This window comes from Zonotrichia leucophrys, chromosome 27, assembly GCF_028769735.1.
Source record: "Zonotrichia leucophrys gambelii isolate GWCS_2022_RI chromosome 27, RI_Zleu_2.0, whole genome shotgun sequence".
Lineage (NCBI taxonomy): Eukaryota > Metazoa > Chordata > Aves > Passeriformes > Passerellidae > Zonotrichia > Zonotrichia leucophrys.
In genome coordinates, this window is record NC_088196.1 from 5174897 (window position 1) to 5197683 (window position 22787).

The 22787-nt window shown below is 67.0% G+C and overlaps 2 protein-coding genes across 4 annotated transcripts; both read right to left on the reverse strand.

Annotated features, from left to right (window-relative positions):
- Positions 1-47: 47 nt before the first annotated feature.
- Positions 48-6124, reverse strand: PDK2 (pyruvate dehydrogenase kinase 2). Its single transcript, XM_064733596.1, has 11 exons — positions 5903-6124; positions 4799-4940; positions 3892-3963; positions 3493-3677; positions 2805-2894; positions 2475-2552; positions 1877-1953; positions 1699-1797; positions 1504-1611; positions 730-843; positions 48-659 (listed from the first exon to the last, which is right to left on the reverse strand). The coding sequence occupies exons 1-11, from the start codon at positions 6018-6020 to the stop codon at positions 519-521; spliced, it is 1224 nt and encodes a 407-aa protein (XP_064589666.1). The 5' UTR covers positions 6021-6124; the 3' UTR covers positions 48-518.
- A 662-nt stretch (positions 6125-6786) lies between these two features.
- On the reverse strand, positions 6787-22787 carry ITGA3 (integrin subunit alpha 3). 3 transcript variants are annotated; one of them, XM_064733595.1, is made up of 26 exons: positions 22569-22786; positions 17303-17424; positions 17131-17213; positions 16185-16434; positions 15909-15992; positions 14911-15118; positions 13704-13897; positions 13376-13464; positions 13123-13259; positions 12943-13029; positions 12804-12871; positions 12596-12732; positions 12160-12306; positions 11983-12080; positions 11720-11885; positions 11535-11603; positions 11278-11357; positions 11110-11187; positions 10748-10850; positions 10032-10202; positions 9837-9950; positions 9613-9726; positions 8943-9041; positions 8725-8850; positions 8057-8214; positions 7693-7829 (listed from the first exon to the last, which is right to left on the reverse strand). In XM_064733595.1, exons 1-25 carry the CDS (start codon positions 22733-22735, stop codon positions 8104-8106), a joined length of 3102 nt encoding a protein of 1033 aa, XP_064589665.1. In that variant the 5' UTR covers positions 22736-22786; the 3' UTR covers positions 7693-7829; positions 8057-8103. The 3 variants fall into 3 exon arrangements, with proteins under 3 accessions (XP_064589663.1, XP_064589664.1, XP_064589665.1); XM_064733594.1 differs by lacking the exon at positions 8057-8214 and having other exon boundaries at positions 7518-7829; positions 22569-22785; XM_064733593.1 differs by lacking the exons at positions 8057-8214; positions 8725-8850; positions 8943-9041; positions 9613-9726 and having other exon boundaries at positions 6787-7732; positions 9931-9950; positions 22569-22787.

The following is a 22787-nucleotide window of genomic DNA, read 5'->3' on the forward strand; positions in this document are numbered from 1 at the left end:
CTGAGGCACCAGGACCTCAAACACCACAGGGGTTCAGTCAACATCCAATTTATTGACAGTGGGGAGGGGTCTGGGGGGAATTTGGGGAATGGGATGGGGGGGTCAAACAGGTCACAGCAAGTGGGGGGGTGGGGACAGCTCAGTAGTGCAATAACAGAGGGGGAGCAGGGACAGGAACATGGGGGGAGGGAGGGGGTTCAGGTCCCCCCTCCCCATCAGGGCTGTGGGTGCAGGGAAGTGCTGCTGGTCCTGCTGGGACAGGAGCAGTCCCTTGCTGGGATGGGGGCACCCCTGGGGCAGGTGGGAGCTTTGGGGGGCAGTGAGGGAACAACAGGCACTGCTCCAACCCCCCCAGCTCCATCCCTAAGTGCCACCAAGGCGGGGACACCACGACACCCTCACATCCCACACTCCCCAAAGAGCCCAAAGAACCGGGATGCCAACCACCCCCGGGCACTCAGAGACCCCTCATGGGGGCGGCTGAGGGGTCCCTGTGCCCGGGGGTGCCCGGGGGGGGCTCAGGGCACACGGTAGGTGGAGGTGTTCTTGGGCTCGGTGCTGGGCACGCACCAGTCCCCGCCCTCCTGGCTGGCCTGGTAGTGCCGCCACGCCGACTTGTTGTACACGGGCAGCCGCTCCACCGAGTCCGTGGACAGCGCCTGGGGGGCACGGGGGGCTCAGCGAGGGTCCCGAGAGCCCCCCGGGGTCAGTCTGGGGACAGGCACCCACCTTCAGGTAGATGACGGCGTCGGTGCCGAAGCCCTCCATGGAGAAGAGCTGCAGGTCCCCCTGGAAGTACTTGGCGTAGAGGCGGGAGATGGGCAGCCCGTAGCCAAAGCCGGCCTGGGGGGGCAGGGAATTGGGGTGGGGGGTCCCCAAGGCTGGGGGAGCACCCCCAGGGCACCCCCAGCCTCCCCAGAGTGCCCCAGGAGTGCCAGGAGTGTCACTGGCAGTGCCAGTGGGCATGGTGGCATTGTCAAAGGGTTCCAGAATGGCCACAGGGGCACCCTGCCAGACCACAGTGTTCCTATGCCACCCTAAAGGATCCCACTGCCACCCCAAAGTGTCCCCATGACACCCCAAAGGATCCCACTGTCACCTCAAAGTGTCCCCATGCCACCCCAAAGTGTCCCCATGCCACCCCAAAGTGTCCCCATGCCACCCCAAAGGTTCCCTCATCACATCCAAGCCTACCAAAGTGTCCCCGTGCCACTTCCAAGCACCCCCACACCACCAAATGTCCCCAAAAGGTGCCAGGCCAAGCCCAAACCTCCCAGTGCCACTCCAGCCCACCCAAATCCCCCCCAAAACACTCCCAGGCCACTCCAGCCACCCCCAAACCTCCCCATGTCACCCCCAAAGCACCTCCTGTCACTCCAGGTCCCCAAACCTCCCCAAGCCACTCCAGCCCCCTCAAACGCCTCCAATCCCCCTCAGCTTCATCCCCCTCTCCTTCTCCCCCTCCCCACGAAGCCCCCCACCCCTGGGGGGGGGGTCACATACCAGGGGGGCCCCCCCGGAGCCCAGCTGGGGGGTGGGGGCTGTCGAGTACATGTAGCTAAAGAGCCGCTCGATCTTCCTCAGGGGCACCCCCATGCCCCTGTCGCTCATCTGGGGACACCAGAACAGGTGACAACCCCGTCCCTGTGCCCCCTCCCCACACTCTGCCATCCCCCAGGGTGGGCAGGGGTCCCTCACCCGGATGGACAGGTCCTCCTGGCCCAGGGCCACCATCACCCTGATGGCCGGCAGCCGGGGGCTGTTCTCGTGGCTCTCCACCGTGGCTCTCATGGCATTCTGGGGACACAGAGCCCCGGGGGGGTGGGTCAGGGGGTCCCCCACAGCACCCCCAGAGCCCCCCAAAGGGCTGGGCTACCTTGAAGAGCTCGAAGAGCATGTGGTACAGGTGGGACGGGACGTAGACGATGCTCACGGGCTGCTCCGCGTTGCAGGCTGGGTGAGGGGGACATTGGGATTGGTGGGGACAATCCTGACCCCAAACCTGCCCCAAGCCCTAAATGGGTCACCCGAGAACCCCCACACCACAGGGACCCCCAAACCTAGATAAGCCAAGTATCCCCCAACCCTAAAGGAGCTGAGAACCCCCTGGAATGGGGACCCTCACCCCAGAATGAGCCACATAAAAATCCCCCTGCTCCAGGGTCTCCAACCTCAAAGGAGCCACCTGAGAACCTCCAACCCCAAAGGAGCCACCTGAGAGCCCCCAACCCCAAAGGAGCCACCTGAGAACCCCCAACCCCAAAGGAGCCACCTGAGAACCCCCAACCCCAAAGGAGCCACCTGAGAATCCCCAACCCCAAAGGAGCCACCTGAGAACCCCCAACCCCAAAGGAGCCACCTGAGAACCCCCAGCTCTAAAGAAGCCACCCATGATCCCCCTGCCCAGGCCCCATTGTCCCTTCATCCCCCTGTCCCCTCAGCCCCCTGTCCCCTCACTGCCACTGTCCCCTCACCGTTGACCTCCTCGATCTCCAGCTCAGGTGAGGCCATGTAGTATTTGTCACACAGCAGCTTGGCCATGTTGTAGGCATCTGGCAAAGGGGAGGGACAGAGGGCTCAGCACCCCCAGGACCAACAGGGGCAGCCTTTGGGGTCCCCCCACCCCCAAACACTCCCCATTCCTGGGGTCACCTGCAGTGACTGCACAGCTCAGGGGACAGTGTGGCTGAGGTCACCCCAAACCTGTGACATGAGTGGTCCCAGGGGGGGCTTTCAAGTAACCCCCACCCCCAAACTGCCCCCACCATGGGGTGGGACCCCAGACCCCCCCAGACCCCACCAACCTCTCACCACGTTGGCCACGTTGCAGTGGGGGTCGATGCTCCCGATGTGTTTGGGGTGCGCGGGGTTGGTGCTGCCATCGAAGAGCAGGGCTGGGGAGGGGACAACGAGCTGGGGACACCCCAGGGACACCCCCAGGGCACCCAGGGGCTGTGGGGGGAAACATCTGACACCAGGGAGATGCCCAACCAAGACAGGATCCCTGGGGTTAGTGGGGACCCTCAGGATGGACCCTTGGGGTTGGTGAGGATGCTCAGGACAGATCCCTGGGGTTGGTGGGGACCTTCAGGATGGACCCTTGGGGTTGGTGAGGACCCTCAAGACAGACCCCTGGGGTTGGCAGGGACCCTCAGGATGTACTCCTGGGGTTGGGAGGACCTCTGGGACAGACCCCTGGGGTTGACGGGGACCCTCAGGACAGGCCCCTGAGGTGGGTGGAGACCCTCAGAACAGATCCCTGGGGTTGGCAGGGACCCTCTGGGGGCACCCAGTGATGATGGGGACCCTCAGCACAGACTCCTGGGGCTGGGGAGACCCCTGGGGTTGGTGGGGACCCTCAGGACAGACCCCTGGGGTTGGTGGGGACCCTCAGGACAGACCCCTGGGGTTGGTGGGGACCCTCAGCACAGACCCCTGGGGACACTCAGGAGGTTCAGGGCCCCCCAGGGCAGGCAGACCCCAGCCCCTCACTGTGCTGGTTGAGGAGCATGCGGATGGAGATGCGGCTCAGGTAGAAGCGGTCCAGGAAGTACTGGATGTTCTGGTTGGACACGGGATCGTCCCCGTACGTCTCCTTGTACTCGATCACCCCCTGGGCCATGGTGGGGACAACGTCGTTGTGCCGGTTCCGGATTGTCACCAGCGCGTTGGTGAACCTGGGGACAGCGACAGGGCCAGCGCTGGGGACACCGCTCCAGGCACAGCCCCGATCCAGGCCGGGATTCCCTGCAAGCCGGGGGCGCTGGAAAACCCGGAGTGGCTCCGGTGGCACCGGAGTGGGGGCGCTTTGGGGTGGCCCTGGGTGACACCAGCGCGGGGCTGGGAGGAGGTGACACCCCGGCAATGGGGACAAGGACACTCCTGACTCACTGTCCCAGCGTGGCTTGGTCCTCGGGGTCCCTGTCATGGAATTCCATGATGTCCAGCAGGCTCTGCACGTACCTGGGGGGACACCCACAGCTGGCACCCCCAAACTGAGAGGACAGCCCAGGTGACACCACACAGGGCCAGGGGTCAGCACCCCTCAGCCCAGGCCCCCACCCCAAAATCTGCTGCACAAAGGGTCACTGTCCCACCCCAACACTTAGGGATAGCTGGGGACACAGCCCCTCTGATGGGGTTGGGGCTATGATGGGGGTGGCACAGCCGGACCCCCTGGCACGGCCTGACCCCTTGGCACAGCCAGATCCCACTGGCAGTGGCCCAGGACACTGGACAAACAACGTGTCACGTGGTGGCCAAGAGAAGGGTCACGCTGCTGGCACTGGCACGGGAACATGGCACTTAAAGGAACACTCAGACCCGCCCAGGACAGGGACATCCAGTGGCCTCTTCAGGGAGCAGGTGGCACTGGTGTCCCCCCTGCTGGCTGGGGACACCCCTCTGGCACGGGAGTGGACCGTGTCACCCAAGGGGTGGCACCAGCTGGGGAGTGCCCTGCCTGTCACCCCTCCCTGTGTCCCTCCCATGCCAGCAGGGGAGGACAGCTGGTGACAGCTGTGGGACACAAGGTGAGGTGACAGCAGAACCCTCGGGGGTGGTGACAGCAGCTGAGGCAGCAACAGGAGCTGTGCAGGGGACCCAGGAGGGTGACAACAAGGGCACCTGTGGCAGTGGGACCCCAGGTGAGTGAGAGGACCCGTGGCAGTGGGACACCAGGTGAGTGGCAGCGGTGGCACCCCCAGCTGGCTGCCAGCAGTGCCAGCTGCCCAGGAGCGGGGGTGGCAGTGCCAGCAGCCCCATGGCAGTGTCCCCGTGTCCCCAGGCCCACACTGACCAGCTCTGCACCAGCTGCACGGAGGGCGTGCGCAGCACCCGGTCCGGGAGCAGGTTGATCTCCTTCATGATGTTGGAGAGGCGCACGGGCAGCTCCTGGCGCAGGAAGGCGAACGAGGTCTTCTCACAGGCATTGCTGGAGCCTGGGGACACACGGGGACATGGGGGGGACACGGGTGAGACCCCCAGAGCCACCCCTCTGGCAGCAGGGACAGGGGACAGCAGCAGGTCCTGCTCGGTTGGGGAGGGTGTGAGAGTTTTGGGGACACTGCAGGGGACAGGGAGGGCTGAGGGAGGGGACAGGGCTCAGCCCACTGGGTGGGCCACCCAGAACAGCCCAAACTGGGCTGGGAGACCCCCGAGTGCAGCTGGGAGGGGAGAGGGAGCTGGGCCAGCACCAGGACCCAGAGCAGGCCCAGGGGTCCCCAAGCAGGAGCTGGGCAGGAGAGGCACAGCTGACCCGGGAGGGGCAGATCCCTGGGGACAAGGGACACTGGGATGGAGCTGGGGAGACAGGGGGGACCCCTAGTGCAGCCCCAAACCCCTGTCTGGGAGCAGGGCCAGGCTGGGTGACAGCCATGGGGGGATGTCCCCATCCCTGGGGACATTGGGGGGTGCCCCGGGGGGGGCCAGGCAGGTGCAGGGCCGGAGGTCTCTCATAGTGGGGCTGTCAGGATGTGCCCCAAATGAGGGGGTCTGGGGCGCAGAGGGGACACCCCCAAAAGTGGCCGATGAGGAAACCACGTTCCAACCCCACTTATTCACCCGGGGGGTGCCGTTAAATCCCCTCACGCCAATAACAACGGGATATTTGGGGGGTCAGGGTTACCCACACACCCATTGAGGGGGGGCAGAACCCAGAGCCCCCAGATTTACGGGGTGAGGAGGGGAGAAATTTCCTGGGGAGAGGGCACGAATTCCCGGGGGGGTGTGGGAAGGAATTCCTAGGAAAGGGGGTCGGGAATTCCCGGGGGTGTGCACGGAGCTCCCTCCCCGAGCACCGCCCCCACACCGGGTGTCCCCGCCGAGGGGACACGAGGGGTGTCCCCGTGCCGGAGCAGGGTGGGGGTCCCGGGGCTGGGCCTGGGGGCTTTCCTTTATTTACCGAAGTCCAGAAACTGCTTCATGGAGAGCGGCGACGGCGAGAACTTGCTGAAGTGCTCGATGTAGGTGGGGACGCCGGCCAGCGCCGCGCGCTTCCCGAGGCACCGCAGCAGCCTCATGGCGCCGCTGTCCCCTCGGCGTCCCCTGTGTCCCCTCGGTGTCCCCTCAACGTCCCCTCAACGCCCCCTCAGGGTCCCCTCAGAGCCCCCCGAGCCCCCGGGCCCGGACGCGGCCCCGCCCCCGCCGCGCCGCGCGCAAACAACACACCCGCCGTCAATCAACGAACCGCAGCCAATCAGCGTCCGTTATACAGCAAACCCCGCCCCTCCCCGTGCCAATCCGGCTTCACCGCTCGGCACGCCCCGCTGTCAATCACCGCGAGCCACGCCTCTCGCGGAAGTTATGCTGCACGCCCCGCTGTCAATCAGTGCGAACCACGCCCCTAAGGGACGTTAATAATGCCCTCCCCGCTGTCAATCAATAGGAGCCACGCCTCTCCGAGACGTTAATGCGCCCGCCCCGCTGTCAATCACCTCGCGCCTCTCGGCCAATCAGCGCCCGCTCTGCTTTAGGCCCCGCCTCTCCCACCGCTAACCCCGCCCCTCGCTGACGCACAGGCGCTAATTTGCATAACCGGGGCTCCCATCAGCCCCTGGGGGGTCCCAGACCCCTTTCTGGGGAGTTTTGGGGGAATTTGAGCCTTTCCCGAAGGTTTTGGGGGGCTCTGAGCCCACCTCAAGCCCAGCATTACCCTCCCATCACCTCCTGTTCCGCGGATACATCATCTCCCCCCGTTCTCTTTTTGTCCCAAAAGCCCCCAAATCCCAGCCCACCCCCCCATCCCGGCAGCCACGGCACGGAGGGGACCACGGAGGGGACACGAGGTTACAAATCCCAGAGCGAGCCTTTATTGGGCCCCGGCGAGGAAGGGAGGGGGTGTTTGGGGGCCGGCTGGGGGCGCAGGACCCCCTCCCCAGCCAACCCCGGTACCGACCGGGCGCCGGGACTCGACACCGAAACACGGAATAATTTAACCCCGCGGGGCGGGACAGCGACCCCCGGGGCGGGGATGGGATGGGGGGGACACGGCCTGAAGCGCTGCACCCCCCCCACCCCTCAAAAGGCAAAGCTGCGAGAACAGCAGGAGGGGTCTGGGGTCGGCAGGGGAGGGGAGACCCCCGCGGGGTTTGAGGGGGGGACCCCCGTGGGGTTTGGGGTGAGGAGGGGGAGATCCCGGTGGGGTTTGGGGTGAGGATGGGGAGACATCCGTGGTGTCTGAGGTTTGAAGGGGGAGACCCCCGAGGGGTTTAGGGTGAGGAGGGGTTGCAGGAGGCAATGAGCTCCCCCAGCCCACCCCGAATAAAGCAGAGGGGTCCCGCACCCAGTGCCGAGCGTGTCCCGGCCTGCAGGGAGGTGTCCCCATGGGCCGGGACGTGTCCCAGGGAGTTTGGGGACAAGGGACAAAGGGACAGGGAGGTGGCGAGCGGAGTGTCTGCGAGGCGGGGGAAGGCACTCGGTGAGGCCAGCAGCACTTACAGCGGGGGGGGGCACATTTGGGGGGTCGCCCCCCACAAGCGTGCAAGGCACGGGCGTGCAAGAGCCCCCCGGGAGACCCGGAACCCCCTGGGAGAACCGGGAGGGGCTGCGGGAGCCAAGCGCGGCGGCGGCCGCGTCCGAGGCTCGGGACAGGGGTAGGGGCAGGCAGGGATGGATGCGCTTGTGCAAAGTCAGAGCCCCCCTGGCAGGGGCCGGGAGGGGACAGGGGGTCAGTAGTACTTGTCCGGCTCCTGCCACTTGGTCACCCAGAGCTTCTTGCGGCGGCGGCGGGGCAGGAGCCCCCCGGGCTGGTAGCGCTGCTCCTGCCGGATCCGCACCGCGTGGTACTTGGGCATGATCCGGTAGTAGCGGGTCCGCTGGAAAAAGTCGCACTGCGAGGGGGGACACAGAGGGGACAGCGCGTCAGGGAGGGGACAGAGAGGGTCGGGGACAGGGACAGAGACCCCCGAAGCGGCGAAGAGCAGAGCAAAGGGAGCGGCGATCCTGGAGCCGCCGGGAGAGCCCGCCGAGCCCTGCGGGACCCTGCGGGACAGAGGAAGAGGAGAGGAGGCTGAAGAGGAGGAAGGTGCCGCCACAGCCCGGCCCCACGGGGCATTACCAGGCGGGGCCCGCGGCGCTCGGGGGGGGCACGAGGGGCGCCCCCCGTTAGTAGTCGTCCGTGAGCCGCTCGGTTTCCGACGGCTGGATCCTCATCTCCGCCTTCTGCCCCTTGGCCTCGTACATGGCCCGGGTGTTGGCCCGCCGGAAGAACCCGCACTGCAGGGAAGGGGACAGGGTCAGGGGGTCGGGACAGCGGCTGGGGGGGTCCCGGGGCAGGGGGGTGCCCCACAGGGATGCTGCGGGGTGGGGGGCTCCTGCAGACCCCTCCTGGATAAAAGAGGGGGTTCAAGAAGCTGGGGGTGCCCCCAGGGGGCTCTGGGGGTCCCCCAGTTCCTGCAGCACAGCCACAGGGAAGGAGGTCCAGCCCCATTTGGGTGTGCACACCCCAAAATATTTTGCACCCCAAGACACGTTGGGAATAACTCTGCTCCTCTTCCTCATCCCTCTCCAGGCAGGAATCTTCCTCCAGGGATGGCACCACCCACCTGGGGGACACCTGCCACCCTCGGGGGGCACCTTCCAGCCGAGGGGACAATCCAGCCACGAGTCCCTTGTGTCCCTCGGCAGGCAGGGAGGAGGTGGCCACGGGTGACACGAGCCCGTCGGGTCTCAGCACGGCTCCTGCACCCCCTCCACCCTGGGAAGGGGATTTGGGACCCCCCTCACCTTCCAGAGGAGGAGGATGATGAGCCCCAGCAGCAGCAGCCCGGCTGCCACCGACACCAGCACCAGCCAGAGCGAGATCTCGGCCGGCTGCTCCTCCTGCAGCTCCGAGTCCACGTCCACCGAGAACTGCGGGGTGGGAAGGGGCTCGTTGGGGCTGGGGGCTCCAGCGGCCCCAGTCCCGCCCAGTCTGCCCCAGTGAGGGCTCTGGTGAGGCTCACCCGCACCGTGTGGTTCCTCATGGTGATGGTGGGCACCTGAGAGCGCAGGAACAGCGTGGCCGTGCCCGTCACCTTGACACGGTCAAAGTCACGGAACTCCTGGGGACAGGGACAGGGATGGGACACACACAGGACAACACGGGGATGAGGGAGGGGACATGGATGAGGAGGACATGGGTGATGGGGACATGGATGACAGGGACGTGGAGGATGATGGCAACATGGATGATGGGGGACAGATGATGATGGAGACACAGATGATGATGGAGACATGGATGATGGGGACACGGATGATGGGGACATGGATGATGATGGAGACATGGATGATGGGGACATGGATGATGAGGACATGGATGATGATGGAGACATGGATGATGATGGAGACATGAATGATGGGGACATGGAAGATGATGGCAACATGGATGATGGGAGACATGAATGATGGTGGAGGCACAGATGATAATGGACACATGGATGATGATGGAAATATGGATGATGGAGATGTGGATTATGGGGACACGGATGATGATGGAGACGGATGATGGACACACGGATAGAGCAGGGACACAGGTGACAGCAGGGACACACAGAGGTGGCTGCCAGCTCCTGGCAGACCCTGAGCCCTGTTTAACACCCCGCAGGGCTCAGGCAGCCCGTGGGTGGCACTGACCTCGATGAAGGTGCTGTTCCAGACGCGGGCGCGCAGGCTGAAGCTGGAGGGGAGCTGCGTGTGCAGCAGGGGACACTCGAGCCACACACAGCGCGCCGTGCCCGCCGAGCAGCTCTGGGGGCACACACGGGGTCATGGGGGGCCCAAAGCACCGCCCTGGTGCCCGAGAGCAGCAGGGACAGTGCCCCGGGATGGGGGATGCTCCACCCGACCCCACTCCTTACCAGCACGGCCTCGGAGCGCAGGCGCCGGCCGGTGGCCAAGGTGACCGGGGGCTCCCCCGGCTCGGGGGGCTCCAGCTCCCGCCGCCGCCGGGATGGAGCCTGGTCCTGCAGGAGCTGAGGGGGAAACAAGACCATCAGAGCCGTGCCGGGGGGCTGACGGACCCCCGCGGTGGGACAGGGACGCCGGTGACTCACGGTGAGGTTGAGGGGGTTGAGGAGCCCCCCGGGAGGGTGACACGTGTCGTTGCCGTTCACCAGGATCTCGGTGGGGTACAGGAGCCATTTGCCGTTGGGGATCTCGTAGGGCCACTCGAAGCCCAGCAGGATGGTGCCCAGCGTGCCCAGGGACTCGCCTTTGGTGGTCACCTGTGGGCAGGACGGGAGGTGGAGTCTGGCGTTCCCAAATCCGCCTTCCTCCGGTGTTCCCAAATCCTCCTTCCTCCGGCGTTCCCAAATCTGCTTCCTTCCCGCGCTCCCAAATCCTTCTTCCTCCAGTATTCCTAAATCCTCCTTCCTTCCAGTATTCCCAAATCCGCCTCCCTCAGGTATTCCCAAATCCATTTCCCTCCGGCATTCCCAAATCCGCTTCCCTCCCACACTCCGAAATCCTTCTTCTTCTGGCATTCCCAAATCCGCTTCCCTCCAGCATTCCCAAATCCGCTTCTTTCCCGCGTTCCCAAAACCTCCTTCCTCTGGCATTCCCAAATCCTCATTCCTCTGGCATTCCCAAATCTGCTTCCCTCCTGTGTTCCCAAATCCGCCTCCCTCCCATGTTCCCAAATCCTCCTTTCTCCGGTATTCCCAAATCCGCCTCCCTCCCGCTTTCCCAAATCCCTTTCCCTCCGGCGTTCCCAAATCCTCATTCCTCCGGCGTTTCCAAATCCGAGTCCCTCCAGCCGCGCCCGGCTCACCTGGAAGTCGAAGGTGAGGGGGCTGCCCACGTCCTGCTCCTGTTTCATGGCCGACTCGCCCACCACGGTCCCGCTGAAGTAGGACTGGATGTGGGACGAGGCTCTGGGAATGGGATGAGGGACGGGAACGGCGTGAGGGACACAGGGGACATCCCAATGGGGACATCCCATTGTCCCCTGTCCCCTCCCGGGACATGGAGGGCACACCCAGACTCAGGTGGGGGCAATGGAGGGGACCCAGAGAGGGCAGAGGGGACACAGAGAGGGGTGCAGGGGACACAGAGGGGTGCAGGGGACACAGAGGGGTGCAGGGGACACAGAGGGGTGCAGGGGACACACAGAGGGGTGCAGGGGACACTCACATGCTCAGCGAGGACTGGATGCTGTAATCCACCAGCAGCTTGGCCAGCACGGGCTGCAGATCCCCCTGCGTGCTCTGCCTGCCGGGGCACCGGGATGGGGGCACCGGCATCGGCACCTCCCGGTCCCACCGGGCCCGTCCCCGCCCCCGTCCCGCCCCTCGCACTCACGTGGACAGGTCCAGCCACACCTCCACCTCCCGCGTGTCCAGCATGATCCCGATGGCCTCGAAGGTGATGGTCAGCTCTGCCTGCATGGGGCGGGGGGCACGGGGAGCAGCTCAGCCCTGCTGAGCCCCCCAGGAAGGGCCGGGGGGCGGCTGGGGGCAACTGAGGGGCAACTGGGGGGCGGCTGGGGGCAGCTGGGGGCGGCTGGGGGCGGCTGGGGCGGCTGGGGGTGGCTGGGGGCAGCTGGGGGCAGCTCTCACCCTCTGGTTCCTCTTGAAGGGGTTTCCCAGCTCGCACAGCACCGTGTCCCCAAAGGTGCAGGCTCCGCTCTGGGGGGGACAGGAGGGTCAGGAGCCCCCTCAGGAACACCCGGTGGGACCCGGGGGGTCAGGAACCCCCTCAGGAACACCCGGTGGGACCCGGGGCCCCGCGGCGCCCCCCGTACCGGGCGCACGGAGGAGGGCAGCAGGCTGGGGGGCACGGTGACGTTCAGCAGGGCCTCGTGCGCGTCCTCGCCGTTCCAGGGCGCCGAGGGCACGTTGGTGATGTTGATGCTCAGGTGCAGCTTGCGCACGTCCCGGCTGTACTGCAGCACCTGGGTGCCGTTCACCCTGAGCGGGGACAGCGGGGTCAGCGTCACCGTGGCATGGGGACAGCCCTGGGGGACGAGGGGACACCCCCAGGGGACACACAGCGCCCTGCTGTCACCTGGGCAGAGGCTGGTTCTGCTCGGTGACGAAGCTGCTCCGCAGCTGGAGGTTGCTGTAGCATTGGTTGTCGGAGCCACATTCCTTCTGGAACTCGATCTGCAGGGACAGGGATGTCCCCTGAGCCCCTGCCACGCTGGTGGCACCCCAGAGTGTCCCCCCACCCTGCCTGGCACACCTTGGTCTCGTTCTCATGGGACTGGTCCTGGTTGAGCACGGGGAAGGCGTCCAGGGAGTGGGGGCCCAGCTGGAAGGTTCTGGGCCTCTCCAGCAGGGAGTAGTTCATGGAGAGCACGATGGGGTGCAGCTTGTCCCGCACATTGTCCTGTGGGGTGGGATTTGTGTGACCCCAAAGTCAGCTCCAGCCATGGCTGGGGAACCCCTCTGCTGGTGGGAGCCCAGGGAGAGACTCCAGGGATGATCACAGGGATGGAGGGATGGATGGATGGATGATGGATGGATGCAATCCATGGATGGATGGATGGATGGATGGATGGATGGATGGATGGATGATGGATGGGTGGATGGATGGATGGAATCCATGGATGGATGGATGGATGGACGGACAGACGGATGGATGGATGGAATCCATGGATGGAGGGATAGACACTCACCAGCAGCAGGAGCTCCTGGGTCTGGCAGCGGGTGTCGGGCATGGAGAAGTCCCCGGTGTAGGTGGCAGATTGGGACCCAGAGAACCTGACCCTGGGCGGGTGCCGGTCCTTGTCAGCCTCCAGCGTGTACTGCAGGGCTGGGGGACAGCACAAGTTATCCAACACCCCCACCACGTGTCCCCATGTCCCCCCAGCACCCCCCACTCACTGATCCTCTCGCTGTAGTTGGGGTCCCCCGCGCTCTGGTTGTAGGAGAAGCACAGGGTCACCGTCATGCTGGGGGGACAAAGGGACTGTCAGCCGAGCCAGGGGTGCCACCAGCAGCCATGGGGACACCGGGGACTCACCAGGACTTGGGCGTGCACTGGGCAGGGTCCACCTTGCTGGGGGTCACCGTGAAGGTCTTGTCCAGGATGTTGATCACAGGCCGGGCTCTGGGCAGGGATTGGTGTTGGCTGAGCCCCCCGGCTCTGTGCCCACCCCAGGGATGGCAAGGGGGACACCTGTCCCTGTCCCCATTGCTGTACCTGAGCAGGACCACTCTCTCGCTCAGGCTGCCCACCAGCAGGTCCGGGTAGGAATTCCCGTCCATGTCCAGCCCCCCGCTCAGCGAGTACCCGAAGGTTTTGATCCTGGTGGGGCCCAGCTCTGCCCCGCTGATCACCTGCATTGGGGGGCAGCGGGGTCTCACACAGTGCCCTGCAGTGGGGGGGGGTCTCAGGGCTGGTCCTGGGGAGGGGTCCAGGTCCTGGCCTGCTCAGGGCTCCCCGGGGCCGTTACCTGCCGGGGCCGGTCCCGCAGCCCCTCGGCGCTGCTGTGGTAGATGTAAATCTTGCCAGGCCCCTCAAAAGGAGCCCCCACGGCGATATCTGGGGGGACAAGAGCAGGGTCAGCCCCCCAGAGCCCTCCCAAACTCCATCTCCAGCCCTGGCCACGTGTGGGGTCCTCCCTTCCTGTGAGACCCCACAAACTCAGCACAGGACAGGCAGAAGGAATAATGGGACAACCAGGATCTCCAACCTCTCCCAAATCTCCTCCTCTTCACCCCAAACATCTCCAGAGACCCCCCAGGCCCCCACCTTTCCTGAGCCCCCCACAAAGTGCTCACCCTGGAAGCCATCCTGGTTGATGTCCCCGATGCTGGCCAGGGCAAAGCCAAAGCCGGAGTAGCTGGGCCCGGTGAGGACCAGGCTGGGGAACTGCTGGAAGCCCCCAGCCTCATTCATGTACACGAACACGGCGCCCCCCACCTCCTGCTTCCTCTCAAAGTAGTAGGGGGCGCCCACCACCAGGTCCTGCCACCTGTGGGGACAGCAGTGGGGCTGTGACACGGCCCTGACCCCACACACCTGGAGTGGGGGGGACACCCCAGAGGTGTGAAAATGGGACTGCCCCAAAAAAACCTCCACAGCCCAGAGCTGGGACCCACAGGGATCCCAGGGGAGCTGCTCCAGGTGAGACCCCCACCCCATGGGGGCTGCAGGGTGCTCCAGGTGAGACCCCCACCCCTGGGAACTGTGGGGTCCAAGCCCACCTGAGCTTCAGGACACCCTAAGTAAGACCCCCCCACCCTCAGGGGCCATAGGGTGCTCCTGGTCAGACCCTCACCCTCAAGAGCTTCAGGTTATCCCAGGTGAGACCCCCACCCATGGGAGCTGCAGGGTGCTTCAGGTAAGACCCCCACCCATGGGAACTTTGGGGTCCAAGCCCACCTGAGCTTCAGGACACCCTAAGCAGGACCCCCCCACCCCCAGGAGCAGACAGACCCAGCCCAGGTGAGCCCCAGGTGACCTTTGGGAAGCCCCAGGTGAGCCCCAGGTGACCTTCGGGCAGTCCCAGGTGAGCCCCAGGTGAGTCCCAGGTGAGCCCCAGGTGACCTTTGAGAAGCCCCAGGTGAACCCCAGGTGAGCCCCAGGTGACCTCTGGGCAGCCCCAGGTCAGCCCCAGGTCAGCCCCAGGTGACCTTTGGGAAGCCCCAGGTGAGCCCCAGGTGACCTTCGGGCAGCCCCAGGTGAGCCCAGGTGACCTTTGGGAAGCCCCAGGTGAGCCCCAGGTGACCTTCAGGCAGCCCCAGGTGAGCCCCAGGTGAGCCCCAGGTGAGCCCCAGGTGACCTTCGGGCAGTCCCAGGTGAGCCTCAGGTGAGCCCAGGTGAGTCCCAGGTGAGCCCCAGGTGACCTTTGGGCAGCCCCAGGTGACCTCTGGGCAGCCCCAGGTGAGCCCCAGGTGAGCCCAGGTGACCTTCGGGCAGCCCCAGGTGAGCCCCAGGTGAGCCCCAGGTGACCCCGCCCCACAGCCGGGGCTCGCAGCCCCTCACCCGTCGTTGTTGAGGTCGGCCAGGGCGAGGGCGCTGCCGAAGTAGGAGCCGACCTGCGGCCCCGGGAGCAGCAGGCTCCGGTTCAGCGCCTGCCGGGCCCCGCGGCTCAGCAGCAGCACGGCGCCCGTGTGCCGGTACCGCGGCGCGCCCGTCACCAGCGTCACCGCGTCCCGCTGCAGCACCGCGCTGCGCACCTCGGCCGTGTACCCTGCGGGGAACGCGTCAGGCAGGGGGGAGCGGGACCCCCGAGATCCCCTCGTGGGCTCCCCGAGACCCCCGCACCGCGCAAAGCCCACCCTGGGCCCGGGGATCTCGGGGGGAGCGCTGGGAACGGCTCACACCCTCCCTAAGTGTCCCCAAGTGCTCCCGAGTGTCCCCAAGTGTCCCTGGGTGTCCCTGTGTGTCCCCGAGTGCTCCCAAGGGTCCCCAAGTGTCCCTGATTGTCCCCAAGTGCTCCCAAGTGTCCCTGAGTGTCACCAAGTGTCCCCAAGTGTCCCCGAGTGCTCCCAAGTGTCCTTAAGTTGTTCCCGAGTGTCCCCAATTGCTCCCAAGTGTCCCTAAGTGTTCCTGAGTGTCCCCAAGTCCTCCCAAGTGTCCCTAAGTGTTCCTGAGTGTCCCCAAGTGTCCCTAAGTTGTTCCCAAGCATCCCCGAGTGTCCCCAAGTGTTCCCAATTGTTCCCGAGTGTCTCTAAGTGTCCCTGAGTGTCCCTAAGTGCTCCCAAGTGTTCCCGAGTGTTCCCAAGTGCTCCCAGGTGTCCCCAAGTGTCCCTAAATGTCCCTGAGTGTCCCTCCCACCTTCAACATCCACGCCCAAAACTCACAGCCCCCAAAGACCCAAAGATCCTCCTCATCCCATCTTCTCCCTCCGTGTCACCCCAATGTCACCACTGCCCCCCAGCCTCACCACCTAGGGGGGTCTTCAAGCCTCCCTGAGCCCCCCCACCCCTTTAACACCCATCCTCCTCCTCGCCCCACACCCCCCCGGGCTCCCCCCACACCTATGTAGGTGTTGCCGTTCCTGGTGTTGGGGTAGGAGAAGTCGTGCAGGTCCCACGTCTCCCTCTGCAGCATGTAATCGGTGCCTGGGGAGGGGAGGGGGTCACACTCAGCATTGGGGGGTCCCACAGGGACATGGGGACCTCAGGGAGGGGCTGGGGGGTCCCAAAGGGGCGTGGGCACCTCGGAGAAGGAAGTGTCCCCAAAGGGAACCCCCATGAAAAGCGGTGCTCAGAGGGGTGACCCCAGGGGTGGCAGGTCCCCCCCTGTCCCCTCACCCTGCCAGTTGTAGGCACCGGGCGCCCCGAAGTAGATGATGTTGGCACTGAAGCCGGCGCTGGTGCCCATCTGGCACATGCCAGTCTCGTCGGTGTCGGTGTTGGCGTTGCACATCTCGTTGTGGTACGTCTGCCACTCGTCGCCCAGGTCCAGGCGCAGGTCATTGCCGCGGACGTAGCACCGGCCGACCATGCGGCGCTGGGCCTCGGCCCCCGACCACAGCACCCGCGTGTAGCGGTGGGCACAGGCCTGGGGACAGCGACAGGGACAGGGGACAGCTCAGGGACAGACAGGGACAGCCCAGGGACAGACAGGGACTGACCACAGCACCCGTGTGTAGCGGTGGGCACACGCCTGGGGACAAGGACAGGGACAGGGGACAGCTCAGGGACAGCTCAGGGACAGCTCAGGGCACAGGCCTGGGGACAGCGGGGACGCTGAGGTTCAGGGGACACCCCAAAGGTGTGGAGACACCCCAAAGGTCTGTGTGTGTAAAGAACCAGGATCTGGGAGTGCAAGGATCTGGGTGTGCAGAGATCTGGGGTCTGGGTGTGCAAAGATCTGGGACTGCAAGGACCTGGGTGTGCAAGGAACTGGGATCTGGGTGTGCAGGGATCTGGGCATGCAAGGACCTGGGATCTGGGTGTGCAAGGAACTGAGTGTACAAGGATCTGGGATCTGGCTGTGCAAGGATCTGTCTGTACAAGGATCTGGGATCTGGCTGTACAAGGACCTGGGATCTGGGTGTGCAAGAACCTGGGGTTTGGGTGTGCAAGGAACGGAGTGTGCAAGGAACTGGGATCTGGGTGTGTAAGGATCTGGGTGTACAAGGACCTGGGATCTGGGTGTGCAAGGACCTGGGATCTGGGTGGGCAAGGATCTGGGATCTGGCTGTGCAAGGATCTGGGATCTGGGTGTGCAAGGCCCCACGCTGCCCCCACTCACCAGGACCCTCCCCGGGGGCTGCCGCTGGCTGGCCACTGTCACCCCCAGCCACATGTCCTCGATGATGGCCTTATCCGGCTCATCTGCAGGGGAACAGCCGGCCTGAGAGGCGGTCCCCCCTCCTGGGGGGGGGGGTCTGGGGTGGTCCCACACCCCGGGGGGGGTCACCCACCCTTGAGCTCGATGGGCAGGCGCTGGCAGTCGCGGGTGGTGGCACTCAGGGGACAGGCGTACACGGCGCCCGTCCGCGTCCCGTTCACCGGCTCCGCGGCCTGGGGGGCCCCCACCAGCAGCCTGGGGGGCACAAAGGGGGCAGGGGGTGGCTGATGGGGAGGGCAGGTGTGACCCCCAAACCCCCCCCAACTCATTGTGGGGTGTGGAGTGGGGTGGGTGCCCTGGGGAGGGACACTGGAGCTGCTTCCCCAGTTTGTCACACCCAGACACCCCAAATAACGGGGTCAGAGCTGGAGGAGGACACAGGGACCCCAAACGGCCTCAGGGACAGACTGACGGAGTCATTGCCCCCCCCACTCCTTCCCAGACCCCATCCCATGGCTGAGCCCCCATCCCCGTGCATGGCGGTGGCAAGAGGGGTCACAGTGACCCCCCAAACCTCAGTGACCCCTCAAACCTCAGTGACCCCTCAAACCTCAGTGACGCCCCCAAACCTCAGTGACCCCTCAAACCTCAGTGACCCCCAAAACCTCGCTGCGCTGTGGGGAAAACAAGGCCCCGGGGGGGCCCCGTCCCTGTAAACACCCCCGGCCCTTCCCGGGCGGGCTTTGATCCCTCCGCAGCCCCGGCAGCTGCGGCGTGTCCGACCCGACAGCGACAGCGCCGAGCGGCCGTGCCAGGGAATGCGGGACCGGGAACAGAGAACGTGGGACGGGGAATGCGGGACCGGGAATGCGGGACGGGGACAGAGCCCCGGGAACGGGGACGGCAGCTGGGACCGACACGCCTCATGTGGGACAGACACCCCTCATCCCGAACACCCCTATCCAGGACAGACACCCCTCAGTCCAGACAGGCTTGGCCAGCACAGGGCTGGCAGCACCTCCCAGGGGTGACCTCCCCGAGGGAGGGCAGTGCCACGGGGGACATTGACATTCCAGCCCCTCCAGGCGATGCTGAAGGGACCCCCCACCCCAAAGGAAGATGCCGGGCACCCCAAGCAAGGCCCCGTGGGCCCGGCAGGGGCACTGGCACGGCCGCAGGGCTCCGGAAGGGCCAGCCTTTCCGCAGGGAAGTCCTCCGGGAGCGCCGGGACAATGCGTGGAGGTGGCCGGGATGGGAGAGGAAGTGCCGCCCTCGGGCAGGCAGGGGACAGGGACAGGGGACACGGCACCCAGGACATGGCACACAGGACACGGAGGGGACACAACACCCAGGACATGGAGGGGACATGGGGGGGACACGGCACCCAGGATATGGAGAGGACATGGTACCTAGGACATGGAGGGACACGGAACCCAGGACATGGCACCCAGGATGTGACACCCAGGACACCCAGGACTTGGAGGGGACATGGCTCCCAGGACACGAAGGGCACATTGGCATCCAGAGCTGCTCTCGAGGCACTGCTGTACCGAGCTGGCCCGTCCTCAGCAGAGCCACCAGCGAGGACAGAGGCGATCGCGCTGTCCCCATCCCACACCAGCGAGTACAGGGCCGATCGCGCTGTCCCCGCGGCAGCGCCCGCGGGCAGGGAGTGCCGGGAAGCTGAGCCGAAGCTGAGCAGAAGCTGAGCCGAAGCCGAGCAATGCGGGCCCGGCAGCGCGGGCACGTCCGGGCGGGCCGGGCGCTGACTCAAAGCCCAGGCGCAGGAGGAATGCGGGGCCCCGGGCAGCCCCCGCCCCGGCACGCCGGGACCCCCCCCGGGCCGCCTGAGTCAGCCCCGGGCGGCAGGTGGGGGGGGTTGGCACAGCTGGGGGGTCCGGGGGGGCTGCTCCCCGCAGGAATGCCAGGATGGGGGTGCTGGAGAGCGGGAAAGGGAAGGGAATGAGGTGGGGATGGCTCCTGGTGATGCCAGCTCGGCACAAAGGAATCTGCCCCCCCCAGCTGCAAGGGGGGGCACAAGGGGCACCATTGTCCCTCTCACCTGGGGGGAAGTGACTCAGGGCAGCTGCCGTGACTCAGAGCTGGGGGGGGGGGGTCCTGCCCGCACACCCCGAACCCCAGCGGGACCCCCCAGGCTCCCCCGGTGGTCCCGGCCCAGGCAGACCCCGCGGTGCCGGGGGGCGGGAGCCCACCCAAGCCAGGCAGCTCCGGCACGCCGCTGCCTCCGGGCAAGATTCCCGGCACGGCACGGCACGGCACGGCACGGCAGCCCACCCGCAGCTCTGTGTGCTCCTGGGAGAGGGGGAGTGCGGAACGCGGGGCCCTCCCGAGCACGGGGCTGTCCCGGGGGAGCGGAGCTGGGATTTGGGGGGGCCGGGACCAGTTTGTGGCGCTGGTCCCGCTGCGCCGGGGGGACGGGGCTGTGCTGAGATGGTCAAAGAGCGGCACGAGGGGGAGGCCGGGACGGGAGGGACGCAGGAATGTGAGGCCGTGCTCCGTCCTAATCCGCCCTGGACGGGAGCGGGGGGGCTCCCTGCCAGCGCTGGCTCAGCGGGGAGCGGGGGCTGGGGGGGGTCCGGGCAACAGGACCCCAAAGTGCAGCTCCCCCATGGGGTGGGAGAGGCGAGGGTGGCAGAGAATCCCACCCGGACACCCCAGCATGGAACAGGGGGGTCGTGTACCCCCCAACCCAGAGCCCCCTCCCCAGGGAGCAGCTGGGCAGCGAGGGGGGCTCCTCGTCCATCTCCCACCGGGGGGAGGAGCAGGTGGGGGGGACCGGCCCGGCCCCGGTTCCTCCCCAGTTCACCAGGGGGGTCCCCGGGCACGCAAATCCAGCGGGGCCCCTGTGGGAAGGAGCCGGGAGAGAAGGGAAACAGCTCCTGGATGGATGGATGGATGGATGGATGGATGGATGGATGGATGGATGGATGGATGGATGGATGGATGGATGGATGGATGGATGGACGGACGGCCCCACATCCGTCCCCCTGCTCCTGCCGAGCAGCCGCAGCCCCGCAGGACCCCGGCGGACTCGGGCCAAGGCAGGGGGAGCTCAGCCAGCTCCAGCAATCCGCAAAAGCCCAGCCGGGGGGAGGGAAAGCCGGGAACGCAGCCAGCAGAGCGCTCTCCTCCTCAGCAGCCAGCTGGAATGAGGAGAGACCCCCGAGCCCCGGCAGAGCCTCAGCTCCCACAGGGCTGCGCATGTGGGTGCTGCCTCCCCTCCGGCTGCTCATTTTGGGCGCATGGGGGTGGTTTTAGCTTTCCTGGAGCGGATCTGCCGTGCCTCAGTTTCCCCAGGTCGCCCTCCAAACCCCGCCGGGCCGGACCGAGCGCAGGCGGCTCCGGTGGGAGCGGCCGGACGCGGGCGGCGCGGGGGGAGCTCGGTAATCTCGGGAGCGCTGATAAGAGCCCCGCTCCCAGCCCGCGCTCACCTGGCCAGGGAGGGACGAGCAAACAAACCAACCCTGGCATGGGCACAAACAAACCTTGCGGGGATCGGCGGGGGCGGCACGGGGGGGCTCCGCTGAATGCGGGGAATTCGGGAGCGCCGCCGCTGCCCCGGAGCATCCCTCGGTCCCGACAGCCAGAGCTGCAGGCAGCCCCCCAAAACAGAGCCCGGGACAGACGGGGCATGACGGCGGCAGGAAATGTCCCTTTCCTGTCCCCACCCTGCACCTGTGTGAGCAGAGGGCACCGCAGCCTCCACCCGCTACCGGGGCGCGGCCCCCCGCGGACCCCCCTGTGCCGGTTCCGCCATCCCGAACCGGAGCACCCCAAGGACAGAACGAGCCCCGCGCTGCCCACGGAGGCTCCCGGGGACCGGGAATGCCCGGGGGGGTTCTGGCTCCGGACCGCGCTGGGACACGCTGGGACACGCAGGTGCGGGGGTGGCGCGTCCCTGTCACAGCCCCCCCAAACCCCCCGGGGCCGTTCTGGGCAGACACGAACGGATCCGTCCCGGTGCCGCCCGCCACCCCCGCCCGGTGCCACCGGAGCGGGCAGGGCCCGGCCGCGGGGGGGACCCGGGTGTTCCCCGGGGCAGGAGGGGGTCCCGCACCCCCCGAGCTCCGCAGGGAACGGCTCCGCTCCTCCTGCACGGGAGCGGCCGCCGCTCCTCATCCCACGGCCCCGAATGCATCCCTGGAATGCGGAGCGGCACATGCCTGTACCGGCAGCTGCTGCCGCCCCCCCGGGAAAACCGGGATCCCGGGGGGCTCCAAGGGATCCCCGGGGGGCTCCAAGGACCCCCTCCCGCAGCCCGGAGAGCCGCGGGAAGGTGATCCAGCAGAAAAGCGTGCCCTTGAGCGGGACACCGCCAGCCCGGCCCTGCGGCGGAGCCGGCACCGGCACGGACGGGAATTCCTGCCCGGGAGCGACCGGGAACGGGAGCGGGAACGGGGACAAGGGGGACACAGCGGGGGATGGCACGGGCACTGCTCCGCCTGAAAAGGGCTTTTGTTGGGGCTTAGCCCGGCCGGCAGCAGGAACCACAGCCCAACAGGTTCCCGGGCACGGGGCCCCGCCGGCACCGGCACCGGCGGCTCGGGGGGCACCGGGGGCGCCGCCACCGCCCCACTGAGGGCAGGCGCCGGCCGGGACCGCTCCGCTGGGGAGGGATCCCCCAGAGGGGCTCTGAGCACACCTGGGGGGACACGGGGGTGTCCCCATGCTGCTGCCAGACCCTCCCCGGTGGTACCGGGACCCCGCTGCGGGGAATGAGGAGGGGGCTCGGGGTGGGACCCCCAGCGATGGGACCCCCGCCAATAGCGGGGTGCGGAAAAGCCACGAGGAGGGGACCCCCCCCTCAGCTGGGCTCTGGGACCCCCCGCGCCCACCCCCCCATACCCGGACACCCACCCCCCTCCAGGTGCGCCCCGCCCCCACAGCGGCGGCGCGGGCTCCGGACTTCGCCCTGACACAGAACAGGGACCCCCCCCCCACAGGGACCCCTCCCCACCCTGGGGACCCCCAGCACCCTCCGCGCCACAGAGACCCCACCCCACGTGGGACCCCCATCCCAAGGGGTGCTCCTCACCCCCTCAGGGGACACCCCCCGCTCTGCCCCACCCCACTGGGACCCCTCCCCACCCCATGGCGACCCCAACCCTAACGGGGACCACTCCCAACGCCACCGCCCCCACCAGGGACTCCCCCTTCACGGGGACGCCCGCAGGTAAAGCGCTGTCTCACCCTCCTCCTCCTCCTCACGGGGGTCCCAAGCACCGGAGACCCCCCCCGATCCTCCCGCGGACCCCCGCACCCCACGGGAGACCCCTCCCCGTTATTCCCCGTCCCACTCCCCTCCCCTCAGGTGAATCTCCCCCTGTGGCTCTCCCGCAGCGCTCGGGGCTCGCCCCCCGCCCGCCGGCCGCGCTCACAGGCTCCGCTCCCGCCGCTCCGTCTCCCGGTGCAGCGCTACCGAGAAGCCGAACAGGGCTCCGCCGGGGCCCTCCTTGAGCACCGGGAAGGTGCGGTCCAGGTTGAAGGCGGCGGCGGCGCCGAGCAGCACCGGGCCGAGCCCGAGCAGCAGCCCCGGCAGGGCCATGTCCCGCACCGGCCGCCGTACCCGCCTCGAGCCCCACCGGGGCCGGTGCGCG

What these genes read in the sequence shown, in the direction of transcription:
- PDK2 (XM_064733596.1), bottom strand. Translation starts at nt 6,020, where the DNA reads ATGAGGCTGCTGCGGTGCCTCGGGAAGCGCGCGGCGCTGGCCGGCGTC. An exon ending in GAAGCAGTTTCTGGACTTCG is followed by an intron (nt 4,941 to 5,902) that starts GTAAATAAAGGA and finishes GTGTGTCCCCAG; the next exon opens with GCTCCAGCAATGCCTGTGAG. An exon ending in GTGCAGCTGGTGCAGAGCTG is followed by an intron (nt 3,964 to 4,798) that starts GTCAGTGTGGGC and finishes GTGTCCCCCCAG; the next exon opens with GTACGTGCAGAGCCTGCTGG.
- ITGA3 (XM_064733593.1), bottom strand. Translation starts at nt 22,735, where the DNA reads ATGGCCCTGCCGGGGCTGCTGCTCGGGCTCGGCCCGGTGCTGCTCGGC. An exon ending in GAACGGCAACACCTACATAG is followed by an intron (nt 15,119 to 15,908) that starts GTGTGGGGGGAG and finishes CGTTCCCCGCAG; the next exon opens with GGTACACGGCCGAGGTGCGC. An exon ending in TGCCCTCCTCCGTGCGCCCG is followed by an intron (nt 11,604 to 11,719) that starts GTACGGGGGGCG and finishes TGTCCCCCCCAG; the next exon opens with AGCGGAGCCTGCACCTTTGG.